Source organism: Podarcis gaigeae (assembly GCF_964106915.1).
Source record: "Podarcis gaigeae genome assembly, chromosome: 4".
NCBI lineage: Eukaryota > Metazoa > Chordata > Lepidosauria > Squamata > Lacertidae > Podarcis > Podarcis gaigeae.
In genome coordinates this window covers 105,971,537-105,997,839 of record NC_139677.1, presented here as the reverse complement: position 1 = coordinate 105,997,839, position 26,303 = coordinate 105,971,537, and the positions used below count along the sequence as shown (strand labels likewise).

Sequence of the window (26,303 nt, the reverse complement as noted above, 5' to 3'; positions counted from 1 at the left end):
ACATGACAGACTTGCTGCCCTGGAAGTCAAGGACAGGGGGAGACAAGAATGGAGTTCTGACACCCCTACTGCTGTTGCTACTGGAGAAAATGCTGTAGCTTTGAACGTTGTCCAATGTTACAATTGTGGCCAAACTGGGCATCTTCAGTGGAACTGCAAGAAGCCACGTCAGAACAGAGGAGCCAAGGCGAGCTCCACAAAGTCTGAGGCATCAGGCAAAGGTCATACCATCCCAAAGGCAAAGACTGCAAAGGCTTTGATGTCGCTAAAAGCCACACCAGAAGCGGGAAATTTCTTTGTCCTAGACACCGGGTGTACGCAGCATACGTGTCGACACAGAGGACTATTTTCTACGTTTAAGAAGAAAAGCTTCGCGGTGCAACAAGCCAACGGTCAAGAGCTGGAAGCCACCGGAATTGGGACTGTGTACCTTAAAAGTCTGAACTTGACTATAAACAATGTTTATTTGGTTCCAGAGTTGAAGTACAATCTGCTCAGCGTTTCGCAGATCGCCAAGAAGGGACTAAAACTGTCCTATGATGATCGGAACTGCGAGATCTACAAAGATGGAGAGTTGTATCTTTCTGCCAAAGAGAAAGATGGACTGTATTTGTTGACTTTTGATCAAAGTGATTACGTGAGATGTACTTCTTGTGATTCTAACATGATCTCTTTTGCAGGTGTAGCTGAGAAAAACGCCAAACAGGTCACCTCGAGGGTCAACAGAGCATTTCAGCGGGTGTATGCTGATGTGATTGGTCCTCTAGCGCCTTCTAGAGGCAATGCAAAGTATTACCTAATATGTGTTGATTCTTTCACAGGTTTTGTCTGGATTTATCTTTTGGAGAGACCAAAACACGCCTTAGAAAGGTTTAAAGAGTTTTGTGACAAAGTTAAAAATATGCATGATGCTGACATAGATTGTCTTTGCACAGATGAGAAGCCAATTTTTCTCTTACAGGATTACCAGAGGTTCCTGAAGAAGAAAGGGATAAGACACAAAATTGCTAGTTCCGAAGAAGCTTGGAATAGATGTGTCTGTGTTAGGGTGAACAAAGAATTGCAAAAGGGAATGCATGCGCAATTGCTTAGTTCACATCTGCCACATGAGTACTGGGCTGAGTCACTAATGTCATTCACTTACACGTGGTTGAGAAAGTTTTCAAAAGAGTTGGGAAGTTCTCCTTTTGAGAAACTGTTCCACAGAAAACCTTCAGTTGCCCATTTCAAGGTTTTTGGGTCTCATGTGAGAACAGAAGCTCCAGGTGGAGTAAAGAATGCCAAAGGCATTTTTGTGGGTTATGAAAAGGGTCTCTACAGAGTAATTTTGTCTCAGTCTGGTCAGGTGATTCTCACAAAATTTCTAGAGAGTGCTCCTGAACAGGAGAGAGTGATTGTTCACACGTTTCCCACTGGTGATGATTCTGATGATGATGATTCTGATGATGAGTTTGATCTTATTGAGTTCAGTAGTACTGATGATGACAGCGATAGCTCAGACAGCTCAGTTGTCACAGTCATTGAGAGGAAATCTCACATAATGACTAGACCCTCAGAAGAGGAGCATGAACCACTGATAAAGCTGTACCTAATGTGCTCATAGTGTTATTCTCCATTTGTTCTTGTCTTGTTCTTACTCAGACAAAAGCAAGAGGATGGGGAAGCTAGCGCTTGCAAAGCGTGGAGGGTCCAGAAGGAACACAGCGTCCAGAAAGCGTAAAGCAAATGAAACTGGTGGTCTGTATACAACACAGTCATATGGGCTGAGGTTTCTCATAAAGTAGAGGAATGTGCGGGAAAGGGAAGTTGATGGAGAGACGGGCAGGGAGTGGATTGTGCCAGGGAGGAGAGCTGAGAAAAGCCCCCACAGCTCTTTGGGTGCCAGAGAGCCACTAAGCCCCATAGAAAACCCAGGGGTGAGCCCACTCTTTGCTGCTGGCTGCTGTATTCCTTTAGTGTGTGCAGCCAGGAATGGCTATACAATGAGGCAGAATGAGGCAGTTGCCTCAGGTAGCAGGTCTGGGGTGGGTAGAGATGTGCAGACCACACAAGCTGCACTCCACCTCCTCAGTTAGTCTGCTGCCTTATTAGCAACATTGAGATAAGAGCTGTAACATGTTTAAATTAAACAGAGTTCAATTCCTGTAGTTAAATTTGGGGTTCATATTGCTTGAGCAATACATATATTCAATGAAACTCAGCACCCAACAGAGTTCATCACTTTTTCATTGCTCAGCAGAAAGAAAAGCAGACGGTTGTGATTCTCACATCTCCCCACTAGAAATGCTGTCCTCCCCCATCACACTGTAACTCATGTTCCCCCCACTTCTCCCTGCATGCCATCACCAAAGCTGCTCTCCGGGGGGGGGACGACGACTTTGGAACAGATTGGAGGGAAGGAGACAGAAGATTGCATTGCACAAGGGAAAATCCTTGCACTGACATTATATCCCACATCACTAAAAGAGTTTCAGTGCCTCTATTTTCTTAGATCTCACAAAGCATAATTGAAAACTGCAAAGTATTCTTTGTACATTTAGCTTTCCTGTGGAATTCAAGGCAGAATTGCTTTGTGACCCTGTGATTCCCAGCAGAAAAGGAGGACATAGGAGGGGAACATCAGAGATACTTCATGAGCCACTTTTAATATGAGAACAGGATAGTGGACTGCATGGGTCTTTGGTCTTCAGAGGCTTTTCGTTGGTGATCTCAGCCAGATCTCAGAATCAAGTCTGCCCTTATATTCATACGAAATCCATCCTGGAGCTCAGCTTCTTGTTTCAGGCTTGAGTGTTTTTAAGTGTTTGGAAATGGTTTCCTGATATTTGCAGATTGTTATTTCAGATACTCCTGCCTTAAACGGTTTCAAATCTTTTAGACTTAGAAATACTTGCTGCAGCTCAAAACATATCGGAGGAAATGCAGTATTTTGCCAACTTAAATGATCAACTGCAAAAAGAAATTGGTAAGCTACCCTATGATGCTGAAAAATTGTAGTGCAGTGGGAACCAGCCCTGATTCTGCACCAGCTGAAAGCCCCTCCTCTCGCTGAAAACTCTTAGAGCCAGAGCAGACTGCTGCCCTCCTATGCATCCAGCCACCCTAGGGAAACACTAGATATATTCAGATCAGCCCTCCTGAACCGTCAAAATGCTTTGAAAAGAAGACACAGAAAGCTGCTCTCACTTCTACCATCTCTTTCGGGCCAGACTGTAGCAGGCCCTGCGCTACCCGGGAAAGCTCTGCTGGATGGCAGAATGGAGGAAGCAAAGCAAGTCTTCTTTGCAGCCTTCACTGCCACTTGGTGGGCTCGATGATGAGCCCTCACCAGGAGTCAATTGCATTCAACCAGATTTTTCCTCCACTCGCGTAAAAGCCATCTCCCAGCATCTTTCTTTGCCCTAACCTCTGCAGTATACCAGGGGGCCAAACAGGCTGCATGAAGCAGGAATGGGCGCTCAGGGCCAATCATGTCAATGGCCCAAGCCAAGGCAGAGGGCCCTCTGGGGAGTTGCACCTGCCCTGCGGCACTCCCTCCCACCAGATGTCAAGGGGAAAAACAACTCTCTGACTTTCAGAAGACATTTGAAGGCAGCCTTCTTCAGGGAAGTTTTTAATGGTTGGTGTCCAATTCTGTTTTAATTTGTTGGAAGTTGCCCAGAGTGGCTGGGGGAAACCCAGTCGGATGGGCAGCATATAAATAAAGTATTATTATTATGTTGTTGTTGTTGTTGTTGTTGTTGTTCCTCCAGAGCTTGGCCAAAGTTCGGCAGGAGCACCAAAATCCCCCAGAGCCATTTGGGAAGCCCACTGGATCCATCCTGTCAGCTCAAGCAGGGAGACTGCTGGGCAGCAAACTGGGTGCTAAACCAGCAGACTCCCTCATCTGTCCCAGTTGCCCAATGCCAGGAACACACACTCTAGATTCCCACCCCCACCCCCCCAGCAGAGAGCCTGGAGAGAGAAAGAGAATTTTGATAAGCCACAGCTACTTCCCCTCCCCAACCTTCAAGTCTGCCCTGATGCTGCCCTGAGTATCCAGGTGGAAACAAATAGTGAGGCCCCAGGGGTTCAGATAAGGCCTGTGGGGGGACCTACATCTTTTGTCTATTCCCTCAAATAAAAGCTTCTTGACTGCGTTCCTTTTCCAGCTCTCCCCACCCAGGTATTTACTGCAGCACCAGCATGGGTTGGAGCATTAATGTTGTTCTTGTTTTAATCTTTCTGAGCTTCCTAGATGAATATATGTTATCATGTGGCCACAGGATTGGACTTAACAAAAATAACTGAAATCTGCACAGACAAACCCTAACCCTCTGGCATGAGTTACAGATAGGTAGCCGTGTTGGTCTGCCATAGTCAGAACAAAAAATTCCTTCCAGTAGCACCTTAAAGACCAACTAAGTTAGTTCTAGGTATGAGCTTTCAGATCTGAAGAAGTGTGCATGCACACGAAAGCTCATACCTAGAACTAACTTAGTTGGTCTTTAAGGTGCTACTGGAAGGAATTTTTTGTTTTGCCTCTGGCATGAGAGTATCATGGAGATTACTCTAGAGGAGCTTGCATGCTATATCCCTCTCCCAGCACCTTAGCCCTGGTAGAGGAGCTACTGGGCTGCTACAGGGCACAGACATGGGTGAGACTCCGTCATCATGCCATCATGGGCATTTACATCTCTGAGGACCTCTCATGGACTGCAAATATTAATATGGTTGTGAGGAAGGTGCAGGGGAGGTTGTATTTCCTGAGAATGCTCAGGGGATTGAATCTATCTCAGCACCTACTTCTGTCCTATTATCACAGTACCATTGAGAGTGTCTTAACCTATAGTATATTATCGTGGTATGGGAGCAGCTCTGAAATGGATAAAAAAGCTTTACAGAGAATAATTAAAATTGCCCAGAATGTTATTGGGCTCCAACTACCAACCCTGGATGAGATCTTCACGTCTCGCAGCTTGAAGAAGTCACACAATATCCTGAGAGATCCCACCCATCCTGCTCACAACCTCTTTGAACTGTTGCCCTCGGGCAGAAGATACAGGACAATGAAAACACGAACCACACGCCTTCTGAATAGTTTCTATCCAAGAGCTCTGATTGCACTAAATAATGATCTCAGGGCCAGTTGTAAGAAATAGCAAGCAGTGAGTAGTAAGGAATGAGATAGGTTTTAGGTTATGCTATGCTCTAATAGGTTATGTTATATTCTGGATTATGTTATGTTCTAATAGATTATGTCTGAATAGGATGAGAGTGTTGGAGATACGTGCGAATGTGTATGTGAATCCGGTCTCGGGTGTTTGATTTTCGTTGTTGTGTATACTGTGTATATACGGACAATGACAATAAATTTAATTTATCTAAAAAGTATCCCACAAGCAGACTGATTCCAGTGTCTTTGTAGCCAACCAACAAACATGGCGGCGGAAATTGGAGTATTTGCCACACAGGTCACTGTCCTGCTAGGTGGTTCCAAGACCAACTCTTCTATGGCACAGTCATTTACAGCATTTGGAAATTTTAACTCTGTGTCATGACTGGAAGACATGTGTAGCAGTCTCGGTGAGGGCAGGTGAAGTTACCCTTCCCTACAATATTTCCTCTTTGGGATGCTTCCTTGATTCCATCATCATCATAATTGTGATCAGGGGGACAATACCACATCCACTGTACGAAATTATTCTTGGTGATGGGAATACTATGTATAGTTTTGATCACTGCTTCCTCAATATATGTGGATTGGACCTTCAAATGTGACACCTGCTGCTTTTAAAATGTGCTTGTTTTATGCATGTTTAATTTCTGTCAAGGGCTATAGTCTCCTAGAGAAAAGGACATTGTCTTAAAAGATTTTATTTGTTCTTTCTGCACCCCTTCCCTAGTATTTTATAAACAAGCAAGTAGAAAGGCATCAAAAGTTTTTTTGGATTGGAGTCTTTAAAGACAAGGGAAAGAAATGGTCGTGGCTGTCAGGAATGGAGGCTGCAGTCCAGTAAGTTTCTGAAGAAACATTTGTTAACGGCATGCATTCCAAAAAGTTGCAGGTTCTGTTTACATAATTGATCTGTTCACTCTCCAAATATCTTTTGCCATGCACTTTTCTCTGCTACCAAAGATCTGCAGATGTACTCCTCCACATCATGGTCCAGGTGAGCGGCTGCTTCTTCTCACAAGGTTGGAGAGGCAGGAAGGCTGCTCTTCCTGCTTCTCTAACCTAGTGAATGTGGTGATTCAGAAGAGGGTGAGGGCATCCTTTTCAATGGGTTGCGCTGCTTAGCTCAGCTACAAAAGGACTTGCAGGAACCTCAACTCAGTGACACTCTCTTTAGGAAAATATTTCTACAGTTGTCTGCTAAACAATCTGAATAACTAGCAATCTCAGAACTAAAATGAGGCAAGTGTGTGAGAGAGCGTAGTTCACGTCACTCTCTTGGATAGAATCATAGACACATAGAAACTGAGCGTTGGATGAGACCCCAAGGGTCATCTAGTCCAACCCCCTGCAAAGCGGGAATCACTGACAGATCCCCAATGGAAACAATGGAACTATTTGTTGGAAAATGAAAGGAACATGATGCAATGCTTAGCTCCAGGAATAACAAGCCTCTGCAGAGACACTAGAAACTTTTGGAAAAAGAACATTTCTGTGGGAGAACAGAGAAATAAAAAGGAGGAGAATGATTGACAAGAACAAGGAAATAACAAGAACTGGACAGAACTGGGGGAACATTTGGGATATTCAGGTTTGACAAGCTTATGGATACAAAATTGGAGTTTTTACTCCTGGATATAAAAACCTGGATAGAAGAAATGGGCCCTTTTTTGATAGACTCCTTCTACGATTGGACATCCGTAATCAAAGACTGGCAAAGAACCTGAGGGACATAGTGTAATGTGGGAACTCCAGGAAGATATTAGAAGTGGAGGGATAGGTGAAACGCAAAGGGGAAAGAGGGGAGGGAAAATTGGAATCCAAAGGCTGTAAAATTACTATTCATATTTATCTTATTTCCATCTGTACTATGTTTAAAAGGGGGAAACTCGTGGAAGGGTATAGATCGATCTTAGGGGATGGGAATTCGGATAAATTGGGTTATCGATGATGAGTGTAATTTGGGGATAAGAATTTGTTGAATTTAATTGCTTATTTGGAAGATTTGGAACACAAGAGGGGGTAGGGAGGGGAAGTCCTAGTTATTGGCAAAAAGTTTATAGATTGGATTTAATTTGTTCTGATTTGTTTTAATTTGGAAAACCTTAATAAAAATTATTATAAAAAAAAAGACAGTTCATGGTTCCCTTTAAGTACCTTACAGTTATTTTCAACCCGTGTTGATGGATTGACAAGGTCAGAGTAAGATCTCACTCATCCACAGCTTGGTAGTAGAACAGCGAGCTGGTCTGGCATTTATTTGTTTTTTTAAAAATAATTTTTATTGATTTTTGTAACATATCACAACAAAAAACAAACAAGACACAAAACAAAAACATAGAAAACATGACTTCCCCATACCTCCCTTTCACTGCATCCTTATTTTACAATTCTTTAGCAACCCTTTAGTCAATTTCTCTATTAGTTCTCTTTAGATTTCCTTAAAGTTAATGTTTACAGCTGTAATTCTCTATTTCTTACCCCTTGACATCTTAGCAATCCTCAATTTTACAACAATTTTTAAGATATATTTTAAATTTCTTCCAGTCCTCTTCCACTGTCTCTTTCCCCTGGTCACGGATTCTGCCGGTCATCTCTGCCAATCCCATAAATTCAGTCACCTTTATCTGCCATTCTTCCAGAGTAGGTAGTTCTTGCATCTTCCAATACTTTGCCAAAAGGATTCTTGCTGCTGTAGTTGCGTACATGAAAAATGTCCTATCCTTCCTTGGCACCAATTGGCCAGCCATGCCCAAGAGAAAAGCCTCCGGTTTCTTTGAAAATGTCCACTTAAGGACTTTCTTAATTTCATTATAGATCATTTCCCAAAAGGCTTTAATCTTTGGGCAGGTCCACCAAAGGTGATAGAAGGTTCCTTCAGACTCATTGCATTTCCAACATTTATTATTGGGCAAGTGATAGATTTTTGCAAGCTTGACTGGGGTCATGTACCACCTATAAATCATTTTCATTATGTTCTCTTTTAAGGCACTACATGCCGTAAACTTAATACCAGTGGTCCATAACTGTTCCCAGTCAGCAAACATAATGTCATGACCGATGTCCTGTGCCCATTTAATCATAGCTGATTTAACCGTTTCCTCCTGTGTATTCCATTTCAACACCAAGTTATACATTCTAGACAGATTCTTAGTATTGGGTTCTAACAGTTCTGTTTCTAACTTTGACCTCTCCTTCTGAAATCCTAATTTCCTGTCCTGCTTAAATGTCTCATTTATCTGATGGTAATGTAACCAGTCTCGGACTTTGAACTTTAGTTTCTCATAACTCTGAAGTTTAAGCTTTTCACCATCTCGTTCTAGGATTTCACAATATTTTGGCCAATTAGAGTCCATATTAAGTTTTTTCACCGCCTTAGCTTCCATTGGTGACAACCACCTAGGAGTTTTACTTTCCATCAAGTCTTTGTATCGATTCCAAACATTATACAATGCTTTCCTAATAATATGGTTTTTAAACCCTTTATGCACCTTTACCTTGTCATACCATAAATATGCATGCCAACCAAAGTTATTATCATGTCCTTCTAGGTCCAAAATGTCTGTATCTTCAAGGAGTAGCCAGTGTTTCAGCCAGCAAAAGGCCGCTGATTCATAATAGAGTCTTAAGTCCGGCAGGGCAGAGCCCCCTCTATCTTTTGCGTCAGTTAAAATCTTAAATTTTATTCTGGGCTTTTTGCCCTGCCAGACAAATTTAGATATGTCTTTCTGCCACTTCTTGAAGCAATCCACCTTGTCTAGAATCTGTAAGGTCTGAAATAGGAATAACATTCTAGGCAATACGTTCATTTTAATAACAGCAATTCGGCCTAACAAGGAAAGTCTCAACCTGGACCATATTTCTAGATCTTTCTTTACTTCTGTCCAACATTTTTCATAGTTATCTTTAAATAAGTTCACATTCTCTGGTCTGGCATTTATTACCAAGACTGGATGAATAGAGGGTCGCTTTCTCCTGGAACAAAACCCAATGGCATTCATCTCCATTGATGCACCCAATACTAATCACTTAACCTTTTTGGCAAAGGCATTGAGTAAAGTTCACAAAAGGCCATTGGAGTTGGATAATGCCAGCTGGGAACTTAAACCCTGTATGCCAGTGGTTCCCAGTTAGCTAAGTAGTACAGACCCCTTCTTTTTCAGAAGCCAAGACCCATGGGCCCATATTTACAGGGCCATATTTACAGGATTTATTGGTTTCTTGTCGTTATTTACAAGAGCTCTGAAAGTCTGCCTCCATCATGGTGAGTCAGTTGCCTCGACTGAAGAAGCTTTCGGTTTCCCCCAGCATATCCACTTTCTGAGCCCAACCCCCTTCCTTCCTCTGTGAGGAGAGTGGCTGGGCCCCTGAAGTGGCTCCCCCCTCTCAGATTCATTGCCTCCTGACAGCCCTTCGTCACCTTCCTCCTCCGAGGAAGAACAGCTGCTAATTAACGGAGGCTTATCTCGGTATTCTCTCCCCCTTCTCTGCCTGCAATTCCCTGACACAACCCAAACATCTCATGGGAGTAAAACAACACCTACTACACCATTATTACTAATATTGATTGAATAGATTCATGGAGAGTTAAAAATGGGGGAGTTATAGAATACATTTACACAGAATTTTAGTGTTCTGTAGTGGGACTTGATTCAATATACAATGGACACTGGAGAACGCGAGGCCTTACCAGAAGTGACAATAAGCATGGGGCTATAAACCATGAATCTTTTTTATCTAACTCTGGAATGTATATACCAGGAGAACAACCAAGATGACCAAGGAACTGGAAATGAAGCCTTATAAGGAATGGCTGAGGCAATTTGGTGTGTTTAACCTGGAAAAGAGGATATGATAGCCATCTTCAACTATCTGAACGGCTGCCACATGGAAGATGGAGCAAGCTTATTTCCTGCTTCTCCAGAAGGTTGGATTCAAATGGCATGAAGGAAGATTCCAACTAAACATTTGGAGGAACTTTCTGACAGTAAGAGCAGTTTGATGGGGGAACAGACTCCTTCAGAAGCTGGTGGACTCTCCTTTGTTGGAGATTTTTAAACAGAGGTCGGAGGACCATCCACCAGGGATTGTTCAGCAGCGATTCCAACAATGCATGAGGTTGGGCTGGGTGACCCCTGGGGTTTCCTTCCAACTCTATGATTCTATGATTCCATGAGGCATTTGGCGCTTCAGGGTGGACCAACAACTGCAGGCTGGATTGATCAAAGATGGCATATAAACCTGTATGGACATTTGACACAACACAACAGAGTTGTTAGAAGGGGAATGAAACGAGAGGCAGGGCTGAGATTTGGATATGCTTCCCTACGGGGAACTGATAATTAACGAAGGAGGAAAATGGAAAGTGAAGCCATATGAACAAGTCAAAGATTTAGTTTATGATTGGCTACATCATTATCAGGTAAACGAAATATTCAAAAAGGATTTGAAGGGAAAAGGTCATGTAGAAAAAGAATCAAGTTTCCAAAAGAACATTATAAATAATGAGTATAAAACTTTGTCAAAAATGTATAAGATACTGCTGGAATGGAATACGAAAGATGAAGAGGTTAAATCGGTAATGATACGGTGGGCAAAGGATTTTGGGTATAATATTCAATTTGAAGATTGGGAAAAACTGGAAAGAGCATTTAAAATTTACGGCTTGTATTACACTGAAGGAGAATGTGATGAAAATGTTTTTTAGATGGTATATGACACCTGTAAAATTAGCAAAGATGTATAAGGTTGACAACAAATGTTGGAAGTGTAAAGATAAGGAAGGGACATTCTTTCATCAGTGGTGGGAATGTAAGAAAGTGAAAAGCTTTTGGGAAATGATATATAACGAGTTGAAAAAAATGTTAAGATATACTTTTGTGGAAAAACCCGAAGCTTTTCTCTTAGGTATGGTAGGAAAGGACATCAGAAGAAAGGACTGTAAGCTTTTCCAGTACGCGGTAACGGCAGCCAGAATCCTGTTAGCCCAGAGGTGGAAACAAGAGGAAATACCGACGATAGAAGATTGGAGACTAAAAATGACAGACTATGCAGAACTGGATAAATTAACTGGGAAAATCAGATATACTAAAGATCAAAAGTTCATCGAAGACTGGGGGAAATTTGTGGATTATCTGAAAAATATATGTGGCGTGAATACAACGCTAGTGGGATTTAAAGAGGCACTATAAAAAAAAGAAAACAAGTATTGTTTATTAGAAATAATGGGAGTAAGTAGGAAAAATGGCAATACGAAAAAAGGGAATGTGTATTAAAGGTATAACCATGGATGATTGTCAGAGACGCTGAAGGAAGTCAAAAAATAACTAAGATTTGTTGTAGGCGGGTTTAAACGAAAAATTGGATGGAATTTTATAAAATGTATAACAATAAAAAATATTATTAAAAAAAGAGATTTGGATATGCTTCGAGGATCAGGCTATGGGAAGTCGTAAAATCAAAATTACAATTCGGAAAACAATTTGATCTTTATTATTTTAGTTTTTTATTTTTATTGGATTATGATTTGATATGTTAATTGGAGGTTTTTTATTGGGAAATTAATATACACTCTAACGAAAAAAAGAAGGGGAATAAAACAACATCAGCCAGTGTGGTGTAGTGGTTAAAGCGGTGGACTCAATCTGGTTAACCGGGTTTGCTTCCCTGCTCCTCCACATGCAGCTGCTGGGAGACTTTGGGCCAGTCACACTTCTCTGAAGTCTCTCATCCTCACTCACCTCACAGAGTGTTTGTGGTGGGGAAGGAAGGGGAAGGAGATTGTGAGCAGCTTTGAGACTCCTTAGGGTAGTGATAAAGCGGGATATCAAATCCAAACTCCTCCTCTTCATCGTCCTCTTCTTCTTCTTCTTCTTCCATTAGACAGGCAGTCTCCCCACCCCCACCCCCTTCCCACTGCATCAATATGGAGATTGTGCTTCCCTTTGGTTTAAGCACTAGATGCTGGGAGTAAACATTTATTCATTCCACTGGTCACCCGTCTTGGTTCCTATTCGAACAGTACATGGACACTTCTACATAAATGTTGTTATTGTGTTTGTGATGTGCGTGGTTCATTCTGTCATGAATGCTTTAGCAGAGTTTCTTGCATTCAGGGGGCTGGACTAGATGTCCCCTGGGGTCCCTTTCAACTCTATAATTCTATGATTCATTCAAAACCAATAAAATGTTTGTAAAAGAAAAAAGAAAGATGATGGCTAGATCCAGTGCTTTTTTCCTGGGGGTACGCAGGGGTACGCAGACCCTTAAACATTTTGTGAATCTTTGTCAGAATCTCCGTTCGGCCAAGCCGATAAGGCCTCATCTTCCTCCGAGCTGAGCCTTTGAAATCGCCTCCGACGTGTTTAATGACCTGAGCCTTTGATAAGGCCTCAAGCACATTCTATCCAGCAGGGTTCCCAGTACAGGGAAGAGACGAGAGGTTTGGCTACATTGTAAAGAGTTTTATTTCTAAACTACAGTACAGTGTTGATCCTTCGGAACAACCTTAAACAATAACTCAGCAGGAATTTCATTACCTGGCACGTAGGACACCGTTACAAGTCCTTTCTGAACACATTCTCTAGCATGTTGCAGCTTCTTGCACAACCAATCAAATAGACCCTGGTTGTACATAGAGCAAACTCCAGGTGTGCTTTTCCTGTCTGTAGTGTCACTTCCAAAACTCGCATCAGCAAATATCTCAAGACCACCAGACTTCTGATTGTTAAATGTCAGTCTGTAATGCATAGTGCCTTTCAAATAGTGTGCTATGCATTTCAGAGCTTTCCAATCCTTAACAGTAGGAATGTTGACTTGTCTGCTTAGCAAGTTACAGCTAACTGCAATGTCAGGTCTTGAACATCTGGCAATGAAATTTAGTTTGCCTAGCACACTTCTGTACAGTGAAGTGTCAGAAAATGCTTCTTCCGTGTCATCTACCTGATAACATGTTGTCATTGGTGTGTCTACAGGGTTAGCATCCATCAGGTTTAGCTTGGTTAACACATCAGCAATTTTCTGTGACTGGTATACTAGGAATTAAAGCTGCATCACATAATGGACACTTCAAGATGGTGGGGGCTGCTGAGCAGACTGCCAGAGGTTACACCCCGGGGAAAGCTGATACAGTATCCCAGACCATGCAGGGATGTGTTCCTGAAACCGAAAGCTCCACAAAAGGGAAGCTTGTGGAAGAAGAGTGCACAAGGGGAGTGTTTCCTGTTCAGGGGGTGAAATCTCCAAAGCAGGAGGAGCAAGGGGAGTTGGCTGCCACGTCATCCCAACCATCACTGCAACCAGCAGGTGGCACTGCTGTGTTGGAAGCAGTGGATGTTTTTCCTGTGAGAAGTTTGGGCAGAGTCCAAACGCCAGGATGATCTGCGCAGATGTGGTCACTAGCTGTTCCAGTACAAAGGCTAAGGCAAACCTTTGTGGAAGATGGAACTGGTTCACCATATTTACACCAAGAAGGGTCCGATCCACCAGTTGGGTGAAGACTCCTTGGAGGTGCAAAGTGTTGTGGAGTCTGGCACACTTCCCTGTGTTCCATTCAGCTTCCTGTACTTGTAGCAGTGTGCACAGCGCTAGCCGCTTGGTGTGTAAGCTTGCAGAAGATAGAGTCCACATGCTGTTCTTCTAAACTAACAGCTTTATTTACAGCAGAACAGTAAAAATAAACAAACCATCCGAGACAGCAGGCATCTTGCTTCCTTGCTCGGCAGCAAAAGCGAAAGTCAGACAGAACAAAGAAGCAGCTTCTCCAGAAGTTGGAGACAGCTCCTCCCCAGAACAGGCAGGACGATGGGTTCTGAGCTGTTAAGCCTATAAGCTCTGATTCCCCATCACATTCCCTCTCGTCCTGCACTGCTGGGGGCTCGTAAGTTTCACCACTTACCCCAAACTCAAACCTTTACAGAACTCCCCATGACGCTGAAAGCTCAAGGTTTCATGAACCCATCTGCCAGGTTCTTCTGGCTTGAACAGTACTTCAGTCTCACCAAGCCTAACTGGATACTCTGAAACACATTCTGGAAACGGATGTCTAGGTGCTTGGTTCTGGCCTTAAACTGCCCAGACTCTGCCAACTTCAGACAGGGTTGATTGTTCTCCCACACCATGACAGGCAAACAACAATCCCTGCAGATTTCTTGAACCAAACAAACATAGAATTCCAATTCCCTGCAAAGCTCAGACAGCACACTGAATTCAGCTTCAGTAAAGGAAAGCGCAATGAGACTTTTCTTCCGGGTGTGATGGCCTGGGATTTGGATTCTGATGCTGAACCTGAGGAATCCCAGCCTGCACAGGATTCCCCACCTCAAGAAGCAGCTGAGCCAGGGTTGGGGCATGAGCCTGAAAGGACCCCACCTGTGCTGGATCCTCAGGTGCAAGCACCAGCTGAGTCTGGTCTGGCTCCTGAGGTGATGGAGGACACATTGCCTGCAGGTGCTCCACTCTCAGCCCCGTCAGAGGAAGCTGGGGTTGCCTCTGGGTCCGGTAACCCTCCAGCCTCTCCTGAGCTGCAGAGGCTCAGGGCATAGAGGCGGAGGGAACTAAGTTCCCGCAGGAAGAGTGCTCGCCTCCAGGCCACGAGAGGCGAGTCATCTGAGGATCAGGGCCACCCTATGCCTTGGGACATATTAAAGCCAGCCAGCCCCAGTCCCAAGTTGTGGGAACAACATTGGTGGTTGTCAGTCCCGGCCTGAACCCTGCCCTGCACCCAGCTTCAACTTTTATGGAATGCCTTCATATTGCTTCATCGACCACAGGCTGCACTTGGACCTTGCCTCTTGATTAACCCCCGGGACCAGTACACCGGGACTTCCACCCAACCAAAGAGTCCCCAAACCTTACCACCATCCCAGATACGGACTTCCTGTTAAGCCAGATTTGCCCAATCACTATCTGTCCTGCACATCAGCTAGCCATCACCCTTAGCTGACAGCTTGAGACAGAAATCCTTGGTATCCTGCAGATACGCAGCACCCTCTTGATACCATTCCAGGCACTTACACTCGGGTTTGTAGCTTCCTTGCTGAGCAGATTGGTAGCAAAAGCAATGTTCGGTATGCTCCAGACTACCCAGAGTTGACTGAAAAATCTCAGCTTTTTTTAACTCAGTGCATTCTACTCGCTGACTATTTTCACATAACTTGTCTCCATGGGTGTCCTGACCCCTGAATACAGTTACAGATAGGTAACCGTGTTGGTCTGCCATAGTCAAAACAAAAAATTCCTTCCAGTAGCACCTTATGTTTGAACCAAACGAACGTAGAATTCCAATTCCCTGTAAAGCTCAGACAGCGCACTGAATTCAGATTCAGTAAAGGAAAGCGCAATGAGACTTTGCTTCCGGGTGTGATGGCTTGGGATTCGGATTCAGATGCTGAACCTAAGGAATCCAAACCTGCACAGGATTCCTTGCCTCCAGAACCAGCTGAGCCAGGGTTGGGGCATGAGCTGCACAGGCTCAGGAGAGAGAGGTGGAGGGAACTAAGTTCCTCCATAAGCTCTTTCTACATTCCGCACACTAATATGGTTTCTCCCCTGCATGAATTCTTTGATGGGAAGAGAGAATGGAGCTTGTACTGAAGCTCTTTCCACAGTCCTCACACTGATGGGGTTTCTCCCCTGTATGAATTCTTTGATGGGTATAGAGATGGGAGCTTGTACTGAAGCTCTTTCCACAGTCCTCACACTGATAGGGTTTCTCCCCTGTATGAATTCTTTGATGGGAAGTGAGACTGGAGCTCTGACTGAAGCTCTTTCCACATTCCACACACTGATAGGGTTTCTCCCCTGTATGAATTCTGTGATGGGAAGTGAGTTTGGAGCTCTGACTGAAGCTCTTTCCACATTCCACACACTGATAGGGTTTCTCCCCTGTATGAATTCTTTGGTGGGAAGTGAGACCGCAGCGCTGACTGAAGCTCTTTTCACATTCCACACACTGATAGGGTTTCTCCCCTGTATGAATTCTGTGATGGTCAGTGAGACCGCAGCGCTGACTGAAGCTCTTTCCACATTCCACACACTGATAGGGTTTCTCCCCTGTATGAAATCTTTGATGGGAAGTGAGACCGCAGCGCTGACTGAAGCTCTTTCCACATTCCACACACTGATAGGGTTTCTCCCCCGTATGAATTCTTTGATGGGAAGTGAGGTTGGAGCTATGAGTGAAGCGCTTTCCACATTCCACACACTGATAGGGTTTCTTCCCTGTATGAATTATTTGATGGGAAGTGAGGTTGGAGCTATGATTGAAGCTCTTTCCACATTCCACACACTGATAGGGTTTCTCCCCTGTATGAATTCTTTGATGGGAAGTGAGGTAGGAGCTCTGACTGAAGCTCTTTCCACATTCCACACACTGATAGGGTTTCTCCCCTGTATGAATTCTTTGATGGGAAGTGAGACTGGAGCTCTGACTGAAGCTCTTTCCACATTCCACACACTGATAGGGTTTCTCCCCTGTATGAATTCTTTGATGGGAAGTGAGATCGCAGCTCTGACTGAAGCTCTTTCCACATTCCACACACTGATAGGGTTTCTCCCCTGTATGAATTCTTTGATGGATATAGAGATGGGAGCACTGACTGAAGCTCTTTTCACATTCCACACACTGATAGGGTTTCTTCCCTGTATGAATTCTCTGATGGGAAGTGAGATCGCAGCTCTGACTGAAGCTCTTTCCACATTCCACACACTGATAGGGTTTCTCCCCTGTATGAATTCTTTGATGGGAAGTGAGACTGCAGCGCTGACTGAAGCTCTTTCCACATTCCACACACTGATAGGGTTTCTCCCCTGTATGAATTCTTTGATGGGTATCGAGATGAGAGCTCTGACTGAAGCTCTTTCCACATTCCACACACTGATAGGGTTTCTTCCCTGTATGAATTCTCTGATGGGAAGTGAGACTGTGGCTGTGACTGAAGCTCTTTCCACATTCCACACACTGATAGAGTTTCTTTCCAAGGATATTTTGTTGATGGGAAGTGGAATGGGAGCGCTGACTGCAGCTTTCTCCGCACTCCAAATTTTCACGTGGCTTCTCCTCTCTGGGGATTTTATCGTGGTCACCTTCGTTCTTGATTTCTGATACATCACAATCTGCCATGGAGACAAAAAGGGATTAGAACCTCAGGAACAAATGGAGAAGAACTGAAGGGAGTTCAGTGTGTTTATTACCTTTGTTGTTTGTCATTAAGCAACATATTTATTATGAGATTTTGTTGAGTTGTTGACTGTTGCTTTGTTTGATATACAGTAGTGGTCAAAATTGTGGAATACTTTTGGAGAAAAGTGTATTTTAGGTTTGATGGCTCATAACACTGCTTCTTTTGGAATAATATCATACAATTATGTATCAACGGAAATTGTTCATTTACCCATATTCTATCTAAAGCTAATGCTATAGCCAAATAACCAGAAAAAGGAAGCACAACTTGTTTAGGCTCACTTTTGTCAGTGTCTTTGGGATTGCTATCAAGTTGGTTGGTTTTTTTGTGTTCTTGTAAAACATAATAAAATTACAGAAATGGCACAAAGAGTTGACTGGTCACCCAGAAAGCGATTTAAAATTGTACTGTTAAGTGAACAAGGCTACAGTTATGAAGAAATTGATGAAATATTACGAACAACTTAACCAGAGCTGGCCTTTATATATTTTTGAAGAGGTATAAGGAGACTCAGTCACTACAAAATCAGACTGGTAAAGGCAGGGAAAGGTGCACAAAGGCAAGTGACAATGGACGAGTGGAGACACTGTCCCTACATGACAGAAGAAAATCATCTGGGTGGATACAAGATGACATGGTGCAATGTAATGTGAAGCTGAGTGCAAGGACTGGTCTAAATGTTAGAATTCTAAGGAAAAAGCCATTGTTATCTCTCAAGCAAAGGTTGAAAAGATTAAACTCATGTTAACTGGACAGCGGAACAATGGGACAATGTTATTTGGTGCGATGAGACCCAAATCTCCTTGCTTGGTAGTGATGGCATGACATACGCGAGGAGAAGAATCAGAGAAGATTTACAACCTACTTGCATTACACCGACCGTGAAACACCCAGATAGTGTGTTGATCTGGGGTTGTATGGCAGCAAAAGGTGTGGGCAAAATTTATGTCATTAATGGGAATGTAAATGCCCTAAAATGCATAAATGAAATATTTGCGCCCAAACTGAAGCGTTCCTCAGGTGATCCTTTCACAGATGTTGAAGCATATTGTCAAGGAACTGCCATCGGTTCAGGAGGGAGAGAGGAAAAGCCGAATGGATTACAGAGAGCCTCCAGGGATCATGGGAAGCAGCTCCTCTTCAACGGAGGAGAGTAAACACGCCTCCAGTGGAGCGGAGCTGCAGGAGTCGGAAGAGGCAAGACGGTGCCAGGCCAAAGCGGGGAGGAGAGAGGTCCTCCATTATCCATGCTCTCCTTGCGCAGAAAGCATCCGTGCAGAGAGGGGAGGCGCAGACTGGGCATCAAGAAGCTGCTTTGCTGGGGAAAGTTTAGGAACCGCCCACTCACGGATTCTGCCGGCGACTGAGTCGGCCATGGGAGAGTGGCGCTCTGGACAGATAAGGTTTATTTTGGCAGCAAAAACAAGGCTTCACAGCTAAGCAGGGAGATATTTGCCTGCTTGCTCTCGAGCAACCCCTTGGAAACATTCCACACACACACATATATATTCTATTTTATACTTTGACAGGATTCCGCTCCATGTCATGTTGCTGCTGTGTGCAAAAGGTGCTTTCAAGATAAAGATATTTCACGGCTGGAATGGCCTGGGAATAGCCCAAACTTTAACCCAATCAGAAATCTATGGAGCCGACTAAAGAAACTTGTTAGTCAGAAGCAACCCAGCAATAAAGTCCAATTAACAGAGGCAATAATTTAATCTTGGTTTCACTTTATTACAGTTGCAGAACTAAAAACTTGGTTCTTATCATGGGAAGGCATTGTAAGGCCGTAATTAAAGCTAAAGGTTGCCAATGGTTATGACTGCTGTTCTAATAAATGGTTATGACTGCTGTTCTAATAAATACTCCTTCATAAAAGTTCTTTCATTACATTCTTCATTAAATTATCTTTCCACTGATATATAATTTTATGGTATTACTCCACACAAAAGTGGTGTTATGAGCCATCAAACCTCAGAAATACACTTTTCACAAAAGGTTTCCACAATTTTGGCCACTAGGAGAAGTTGTTCACTTTAAAGTTAATGTTCTTTTTATATGGGATCAGATTAATATTTATGTTTCATGTTTATATATGTGTTGGAAGCGGCCCAGAGTGGCTTGGGCAACCTAGCCAAATGGGCAGGGTATAAATAAAAAATATTGTTATTACTACAGTGTTACATCATTTTAAGAGCAATCCTGTTCTGGAAAAGATTAAGTTTGTAAATCATCATCATCATCATCATCACTGCTACTACTACCTGAGATTCAATAAGTCTAGCTCTTCTCTGGGATGAATTTTGTTTGGCCCAGTCATGGCATCCCCTCCATCTCCATTGTCAGTCATTTCTTTGATCAACCCAAGACTGACAGGAGCAAATACAAAAACATAAAACCTGAAGCTACCTATGTGGTGTCCGGTACGTTTCCACAGCTCCAGAATTCCCGGACTTGTAGCAGAGCGGCACAGCGAGTGCCGCTTGTGTGTGGGAGCTTGCAGAACACAGAGTCCAATACACTGCTGTTCCTCTAAAATAACAGCTTTATTATATGTACAGCAAGATAAACCATCGGAAGATGCAGACATTGCGTCTTCCTTGTCTCAGCAGAAAACGAAAGTCAGAAAGAACGAAGAAACAGCTTTCCCGGTTGTTATGAAAGCTCCTCCCCAGATGCAGGACATTCTGAGCTGTTAACCTTGTAAGCTCTAAACTTCACAACTTATCTTTCCTAACAATTATGAAGCTGACATTTAAGATGGCCTGGGCAGTTCTTGTCAGAGTTGCGTTCGATCGAGCGACTCCTCCAGTCGAGCCTTCGGATTACCCTCCAAAGATAATTAGCGACCTGAGCCTCTGATAAGACTCCAGGCACGTTTCCCCCCATTACGCAGAGTATCCAGCACAGGGAAGGACGAGAAATATGAGCTACATGCTAAGAGTTTTATTGCTAAGCTATGCAGAAAGAAAAAAAAATACATCCTCTCTCTGTGAGAGCAGAGAGCAACTGAAAAACAAAGGAACAGGAAACCAGTAACATCACATCCGTCTCCTGTCTTCCGTGAGACTTCCAACAGTCTGGAATGTCTCTGGAATGTAAACAGAGTCTTGTGACTCCAAGAGCACTGCACAGTGGCAACACACAGAAACTAACAGTTCAGGCCAGCCTAATCATGGAAGAAAAAGGAATAATTTGAGGAAGATTGTTCAAAGAAAAAACTGTAAGTTACTGTATATTGTGGGGGGTGTTATGTTCCCAGGTGCTATAGGGGCCACGGTTGAGCTCTGTGAAAAGAGATGAGGTTGGTCGCATAGAGGTATTTTTTGAATTTCCAGGCAGATAGGACGATCCCACAGGGAGGCTTACCAAGAGAGGCCACGATCCCATGAGTCTCCTCCATGACGTCCTTATGCAGAGCTCTCTGGTCAGGATCCAGGAACGCCCACTCCTCGTCTGTGAAACGAACAGCGACATCTTCAAAGCAGACTGGACCCTAAAAGAAAAAGGGAGATGTCCTCCTCTGACACAGCAGAAATATGATCTGCTACACAACGCTCTGTTGTTTCCTTCCTGTTAATTGCGGTGTTGTTTCAATAGGATTGCTTTGCTGCACATTTTATTTATGGATGCTTATTTTATTCTGCGTTTTAATTATGGGTATTCGTCTTTGTGCAAATAGTTGGTACTCCACCTTGTGTTTTCCAAGTCATTCTGCCTACTCAGATGGGCAGATGGAAGGATCCACTTTCTCCTCTTCTCCTGTGCTGTTCTGGGAAGGTTCCTTCCCAATGCCCTAGAGCCAAATTCAAGGGGTTCATTGGGGCATGGAGAGGGGGAGGAGAGAAATGGGGGGCAGGCCCCATTTTGCAGCGGATGGGGCTGGTCAGGTAAATCCAGACCACTATTTGTTCTCATTTGTCCACTGCTTAGAAACCAATTTTTGCTTTCAGTGATCAGTCTAGAAATAAGCCTAATTTGGATGGTCATCTGTCTTGTATGATCTAGCAGAGATTCCTGCATTGCAGGGGATCTCCTGGCTCTGAGAGACAAGCAGGGAGGGTGGATTCTGGCGGATGGAGAGGGAGCCCCTGGTGGCTCCTCCTTCTCCTGACTCATCTCTGCCTCTCGACCTCCCTCCTCCCACTTGCCTCCTTCCTCTTCTGCCTCTGGTTCTGGACTGCATTCTGCCACAGAGTCTCCCAGCTCACTAAGCCCTGTTACCCCTTGTTGCGTTCACAAAGTAAAGGAAAGATATTTACTTGAGGCGTTCACAAAGTAAAGGAAGGATTGAACTCTGATTAATAAGAATACACACAGAGACTTGAATCAGCAAGACTCATAGACTCATAGAATCATAGAGTTGGAAGAGACCACAAGGGCCATCGAGTCCAACCCCCTGACAAGCAGGAAACACCATCAGAGCACTCCTGACATATGGTTGTCAAGCCTCTGCTTAAAGACCTCCAAAGAAGGAGACTCCACCACACTCCTTGGCAGCAAATTCCACTGTTGAACAGCTCTTACTGTCAGGAAATTCTTCCTAATGTTTAGGTAGAATCTTCTTTCTTGTAGTTTGGATCCATTGCTCTGGGAAGGGTGCGTATAATCGTGTCTCTCTGTGCCTGTCCGTGTGCAGCCCCTGGCCCAGGCAGTTTTTATTCACAAAAGAACTTTTTACAGAGTGTTCGTAAGAACCAATCAGATTTCTTCTGAGCATTTCCACAAACCCAAGTGGGGAGAAAGTTAAACCACCATAACTAATTAAGCACAGGGTAAACAAAGAACAGAACTACAAATAAGAGCATTTAGCAACCTGGAGGTGATAAACAAGCAATACATATGATAAGGATGGCCAGGAGGACAACAATCATTATCACCTTCATGTGAGATCTGCTTCCTGGCCCTAAGATTAACATACTACATCATAGAAACTTGCCCACTATCTTTATTGTGGAGTTTGGATTTTACAGGGTTAAAACTCCTTGGTGTCCTGCATCTGGGAGGGGCCTGAAGCAGGGCCCTAAGTCACAGGCTTTGTCTGTGAGAGTTGCTTTCACTTTTGATTGAGAGACGCTGAGCAGAAGCTGTGTGTGCTTTTGGCACAGGAGAGATCCCGGAAAGCTCCGATGGAATGAGACTGATTTATGGCTTGTAAATAAACGCTTTTAGAGATAGCCATGAACTGTCTCTGGACTTGATTTATCCCTCTATCTCACACGGACGGCAGGACCGCTGCTGCAACTCTGTTTTCCTGCCCAGGTCAGCCTCAAGCAGAGCCAGCAAGGAAGAGCTGACTGGACGGCAGGATTTAATGGCCAAATTTATGGCCCAGGATGCCTGCCTATCTAAGCAACTGGGCTGTGTACGTGACAAGAGAAATGGCCAGCAGAGGAAATGGCCAGAGATGCAGAGGTGTAGAGTGATCAAGAATCATATCAAAATAGTTTAAACCCAGTCAATGCAATGCTTTCATTGCTGACACAGATGGCTTACTCTATATTTGTTATAATTCCTCATAGCAATCTCACCTGATCCCTACAACCCCTTCGGCTTCTGACACCTCCTCTTCCCAGGCTTCTCCCTCTGACAGCTCATCCTTCCTCCACCTCCACTCCTTCGGCTCTGAGCCATCTTCCCTTCCTGGTTCCCCGGCTGCTTCCTCCCACCATTCCTCTGTGCCCAACCAGTCCATGACATTGCTCCATCCCTCGGCCTCTGTCCCCACAAGGCAGCTTCCCCTGACCTGATCTGGTTCCACAGCCGCTGCTTCCCTTCTGCCCCCATGAAAAGGCGGATCAGGAGGTTTTGCTGGTATCATTCTGTCACCTGCAAGAGAGAAAAGGTTAGCAGGATGCCAGGAGTGCCTGCTTCTCTCACAGGTGAAACAGGGCATCTCTAACCACAGATGGGCCTTTGAGAAAGCCTCACCCGCTGAGAGCATTTAGACGTTTGTGCCCATTTCATATGTTTGTTGTGAAAAAATACATCTCCCCTCCTCTGGACCCTTGTTCCCAACTTTCTCCCCCCAAAACAAGATGAAAAAACCCTTAGATGAGTTGGAAAACCAACAGAATGAGACCAAACGGAGAAAACCCACCTTCCTCCTTACCCAGTGGCCTCTCTCTGGTGTCCAACGGAGGCCTCTCTGCCTCACAGGAATCCAGGTCCATTTCTGCAAAGAGATCCTTTCCCTGAAAAAGAAACAAGGATTCAAAACAGAGAATGGTGAGAAATACTAGAAAGAGAATGACAAAGACTTGAAGGGTGTGAGATCTCATTCCATGGATGCCTTCTCAGAAAAAGGATGGGCCAACAGTAGAACATTATGGAATGTTCTCCGTCCTGTTTGGAGCCCCTTGGGAGTATCCAGAGGAAAGTCTCTCTCACCTGTTTATTCTGTTCCTGCTTTCTCTCCTCTGCCTGACTCAGGAGGAAACCTTCGGCCAGGGCCACCGCCTGGGAACTGGTCTCCGCTCCACAGTCCCTCACCCAGCTCTCCATCTCCGGGGGAAGGACAGCCAGGAACTGCTCCAAGATCACCAGGTCCAGCATCTCAGCTTTCGTGTGCCTTTCTGGCTTCAGCCACTGGTGGCAAAGGTGGTAGAGTCGGCTGCAAACCTCTCGGGGTCCTTTGGCCTCCTGGCAGCAGAACTGCCTCAACTGCTGGCTCTGCTCCTCTGAGTGGAGGGTGTCTTCCTCACCCAGGATCTTCTGCACAGAGTTTCCCCAGAATCCCCCACTGCTCCCAGTTTGGATGGCATGGCCTCTTCCTGTTCCAGGGCCAGCTGAGTCTCGCTCATCCATCTGTGCTCTCAGGAAGCCTCTGAGAGATCAGAAGGAACCCTTTGGTCTTCTGCCAAGTTCTGTCCGTCTGAATGAGAAGCTCTAGCAAATCCTACAAAGCAAATACATTGTTCTGTTACAGAATTTGTAGGTCAGTAGAAGAAAAAATTCCCTGAGCAAGCATGGATGAGTCTTGCTGGGAACTAGGGCTGGACTGCACCACATCCCAGACCATTGGCTATCTTTTTGGGGGGAAAGAGGAGTAAGAGGAGAAGAAATATGTCTCTAGCCTTCTAGCAATGCAAATTGTGGAGGCAACGGAAGGGATTTCTGGGAGATGAATCAACCTGGTTTCTGCTGCTTTCCAGTCAATGCATGAAGTCAGAACCGAATGACAAGGGAGTCATTTGTATCTTGTTATAAATGGATGCTTGGCTCTAGTGGGGGTCCTCACCTTTTCTAGCACCTGGACTCTCTGTCACTCTCCAGATAGTCTCCTGGGGTGGGGTCCCTTTTTCTTTGCTCTGAGGGCCAGGTATGTATCAGGCCAACCCCCTGAGGGCCAAGTGGGTGGGGCCAAAGACATATCCCTTGCAATTTAGCCGGGAAATCTATTATTATTATTGTTGTTGTTGTTGTTGTTATTAACAGCCATTGACGCCAAGGTCCCTGGAGGCTCAGTGAGTAGTAGCGCTCATTTCTGGCTCGGCTGGTTTTCCAGCAACAATCCCTTTGGGAGAAAGAGGCTGTGGTCCTGGGATGCCCTGCTCTGGGTGCGAGGGGATTGCTGCAGTGGCCTCCGTGGGGAGCTGCCCTGAGAGACACTGGGAAACTTAATTGCAATGCAGCAGCCAGACTCTGGGCTGGGATCCCTCTCTTTATCACTGGCCTTTCTCTCCCACCTTTTTTTTGAGGGGGGGGGGCTAGTCCACCTCCTCGTCCAGCTTTGGAAAACCATTTGCACATATTTCCTCTGTTGTGCAATGAGGCTGAGCGGCGTCACATAGTTAAAGTCCCAGGGACCCCTTTGTTTAAAGAAGGGAGATTTTTTTAAAAAGGGGGGGCGGAGGGCTAAAGGAGGTTGGGATCCTCTGATCTGCAGGAAGGAGAGCGTGGCAGACCTGGCCCCTCCCTGGCAGGACCCTCTCCTCCTCCCTGACTTGGGCTCAGTGAGTAGCAGCGCCCATTTCCAGCAACAATCCCTTTGGGAGAGAGAGGATGTGGTCCTGGGATGCCCTGCTCTGGGTGCGAGGGGATGGCTGCAGTGGCCTCCGTGGGGAGCTGCCCTGGGAGACGACTGGGGAAACTGGTCCCCAATGCAGCAGCCAGACTATGGGCTGGGATCCCTCTCTTTATCCCTGCCCTTTCTCTCCCACCTTTTTTTTTGGGGGGAGGGGCTAGTCCACCTCCTCCTCCAGCTTTGGAAAACCATTTGCATATTTTCCGTCCTTTGTGCAATGAGGCTGAGTGAAGTCACACAGAGTCAAAGTCATTGTTTTTCTGAAGGGGGGGCGGAAGGCCAAATGAATTTGGGATCCTCTGATCAGCAGGAAGGAGAGCGTGGCAGACCTGGCCCCTCCCTGATCAGGCCCCCCGGCCTCCTCCCCAGCCCCAACCCTGGGACCCCCACCAGATCCCAGAGAGAGAGGAGACTCACCAGATCCCAGGAGAGACACCAAAGCAGGAAAGGAATGGGGAGGGAGGGGCCTTGGCTCTGGAGGACCTGCCCCCTTGCTTCCTGGTCTCTCTAGGAAGGCAGCTCAGTTCCCTTTAACCCTTGCCAAGCCGAGTCCTCCCTCGCTCAGCCCTCTCTCAGATTCTTATTATTTCTTATGCATTTTGGGGGGCAGCTGCCTCCCCGGCTACGCCAATGCCCAGATATCCTTTTGGGGGTGAGGCTCTTGGCTGGACTTGGCTGGAGCATTAGGTTCTGAACCCGCGGTACCACTGCACACGATATTCCTGGTGGCCAGGGTGAGAACTTCAATACATAACACTCTGAGCATCTCCCTCCCTTGGCCAGAAACCAGAGGAAGAGCTTGCAGGGGAAAGGGCTTTGCAGGAGGCAAGGAAGCTCCTCCTGGAATTCAGGAGTGGAGAGAGAGGAGGGGATCCCAGGGTCATCTAGTCCCACCCCCAGCAATGCAGGAATCTCAGCTAAAGCATCCATGGCAGATGGC

General features: G+C 45.0%; 2 protein-coding genes across 6 annotated transcripts in view; one reads left to right on the top strand and one right to left on the bottom strand.

Annotated features, from left to right (window-relative positions):
- The window catches only part of LOC310843796 (uncharacterized protein), an 80,707-nt gene extending 77,589 nt beyond the window's left edge, over nt 1–3,118 (top strand). For 4 of the 5 annotated variants that reach the window (XM_083737551.1, XM_083737549.1, XM_083737552.1 and 1 more), the window contains exon 6: nt 2,879–3,118. In XM_083737551.1, the coding sequence (XP_083593677.1) occupies nt 2,879–2,997 (119 nt within the window). In that variant the 3' untranslated portion in view covers nt 2,998–3,118. The remainder of the gene's footprint in view (nt 1–2,878) is intronic. The other variant, XM_083737548.1, reaches the window with a different exon arrangement.
- The window catches only part of LOC310843215 (uncharacterized protein), a 292,631-nt gene extending 266,783 nt beyond the window's left edge, over nt 1–25,848 (bottom strand). The window contains exon 1 of the mRNA XM_083736129.1: nt 25,781–25,848. The gene's annotated coding sequence lies outside the window, so the exon portion shown is untranslated. The remainder of the gene's footprint in view (nt 1–25,780) is intronic.
- Nucleotides 25,849–26,303: the final 455 nt, after the last annotated feature.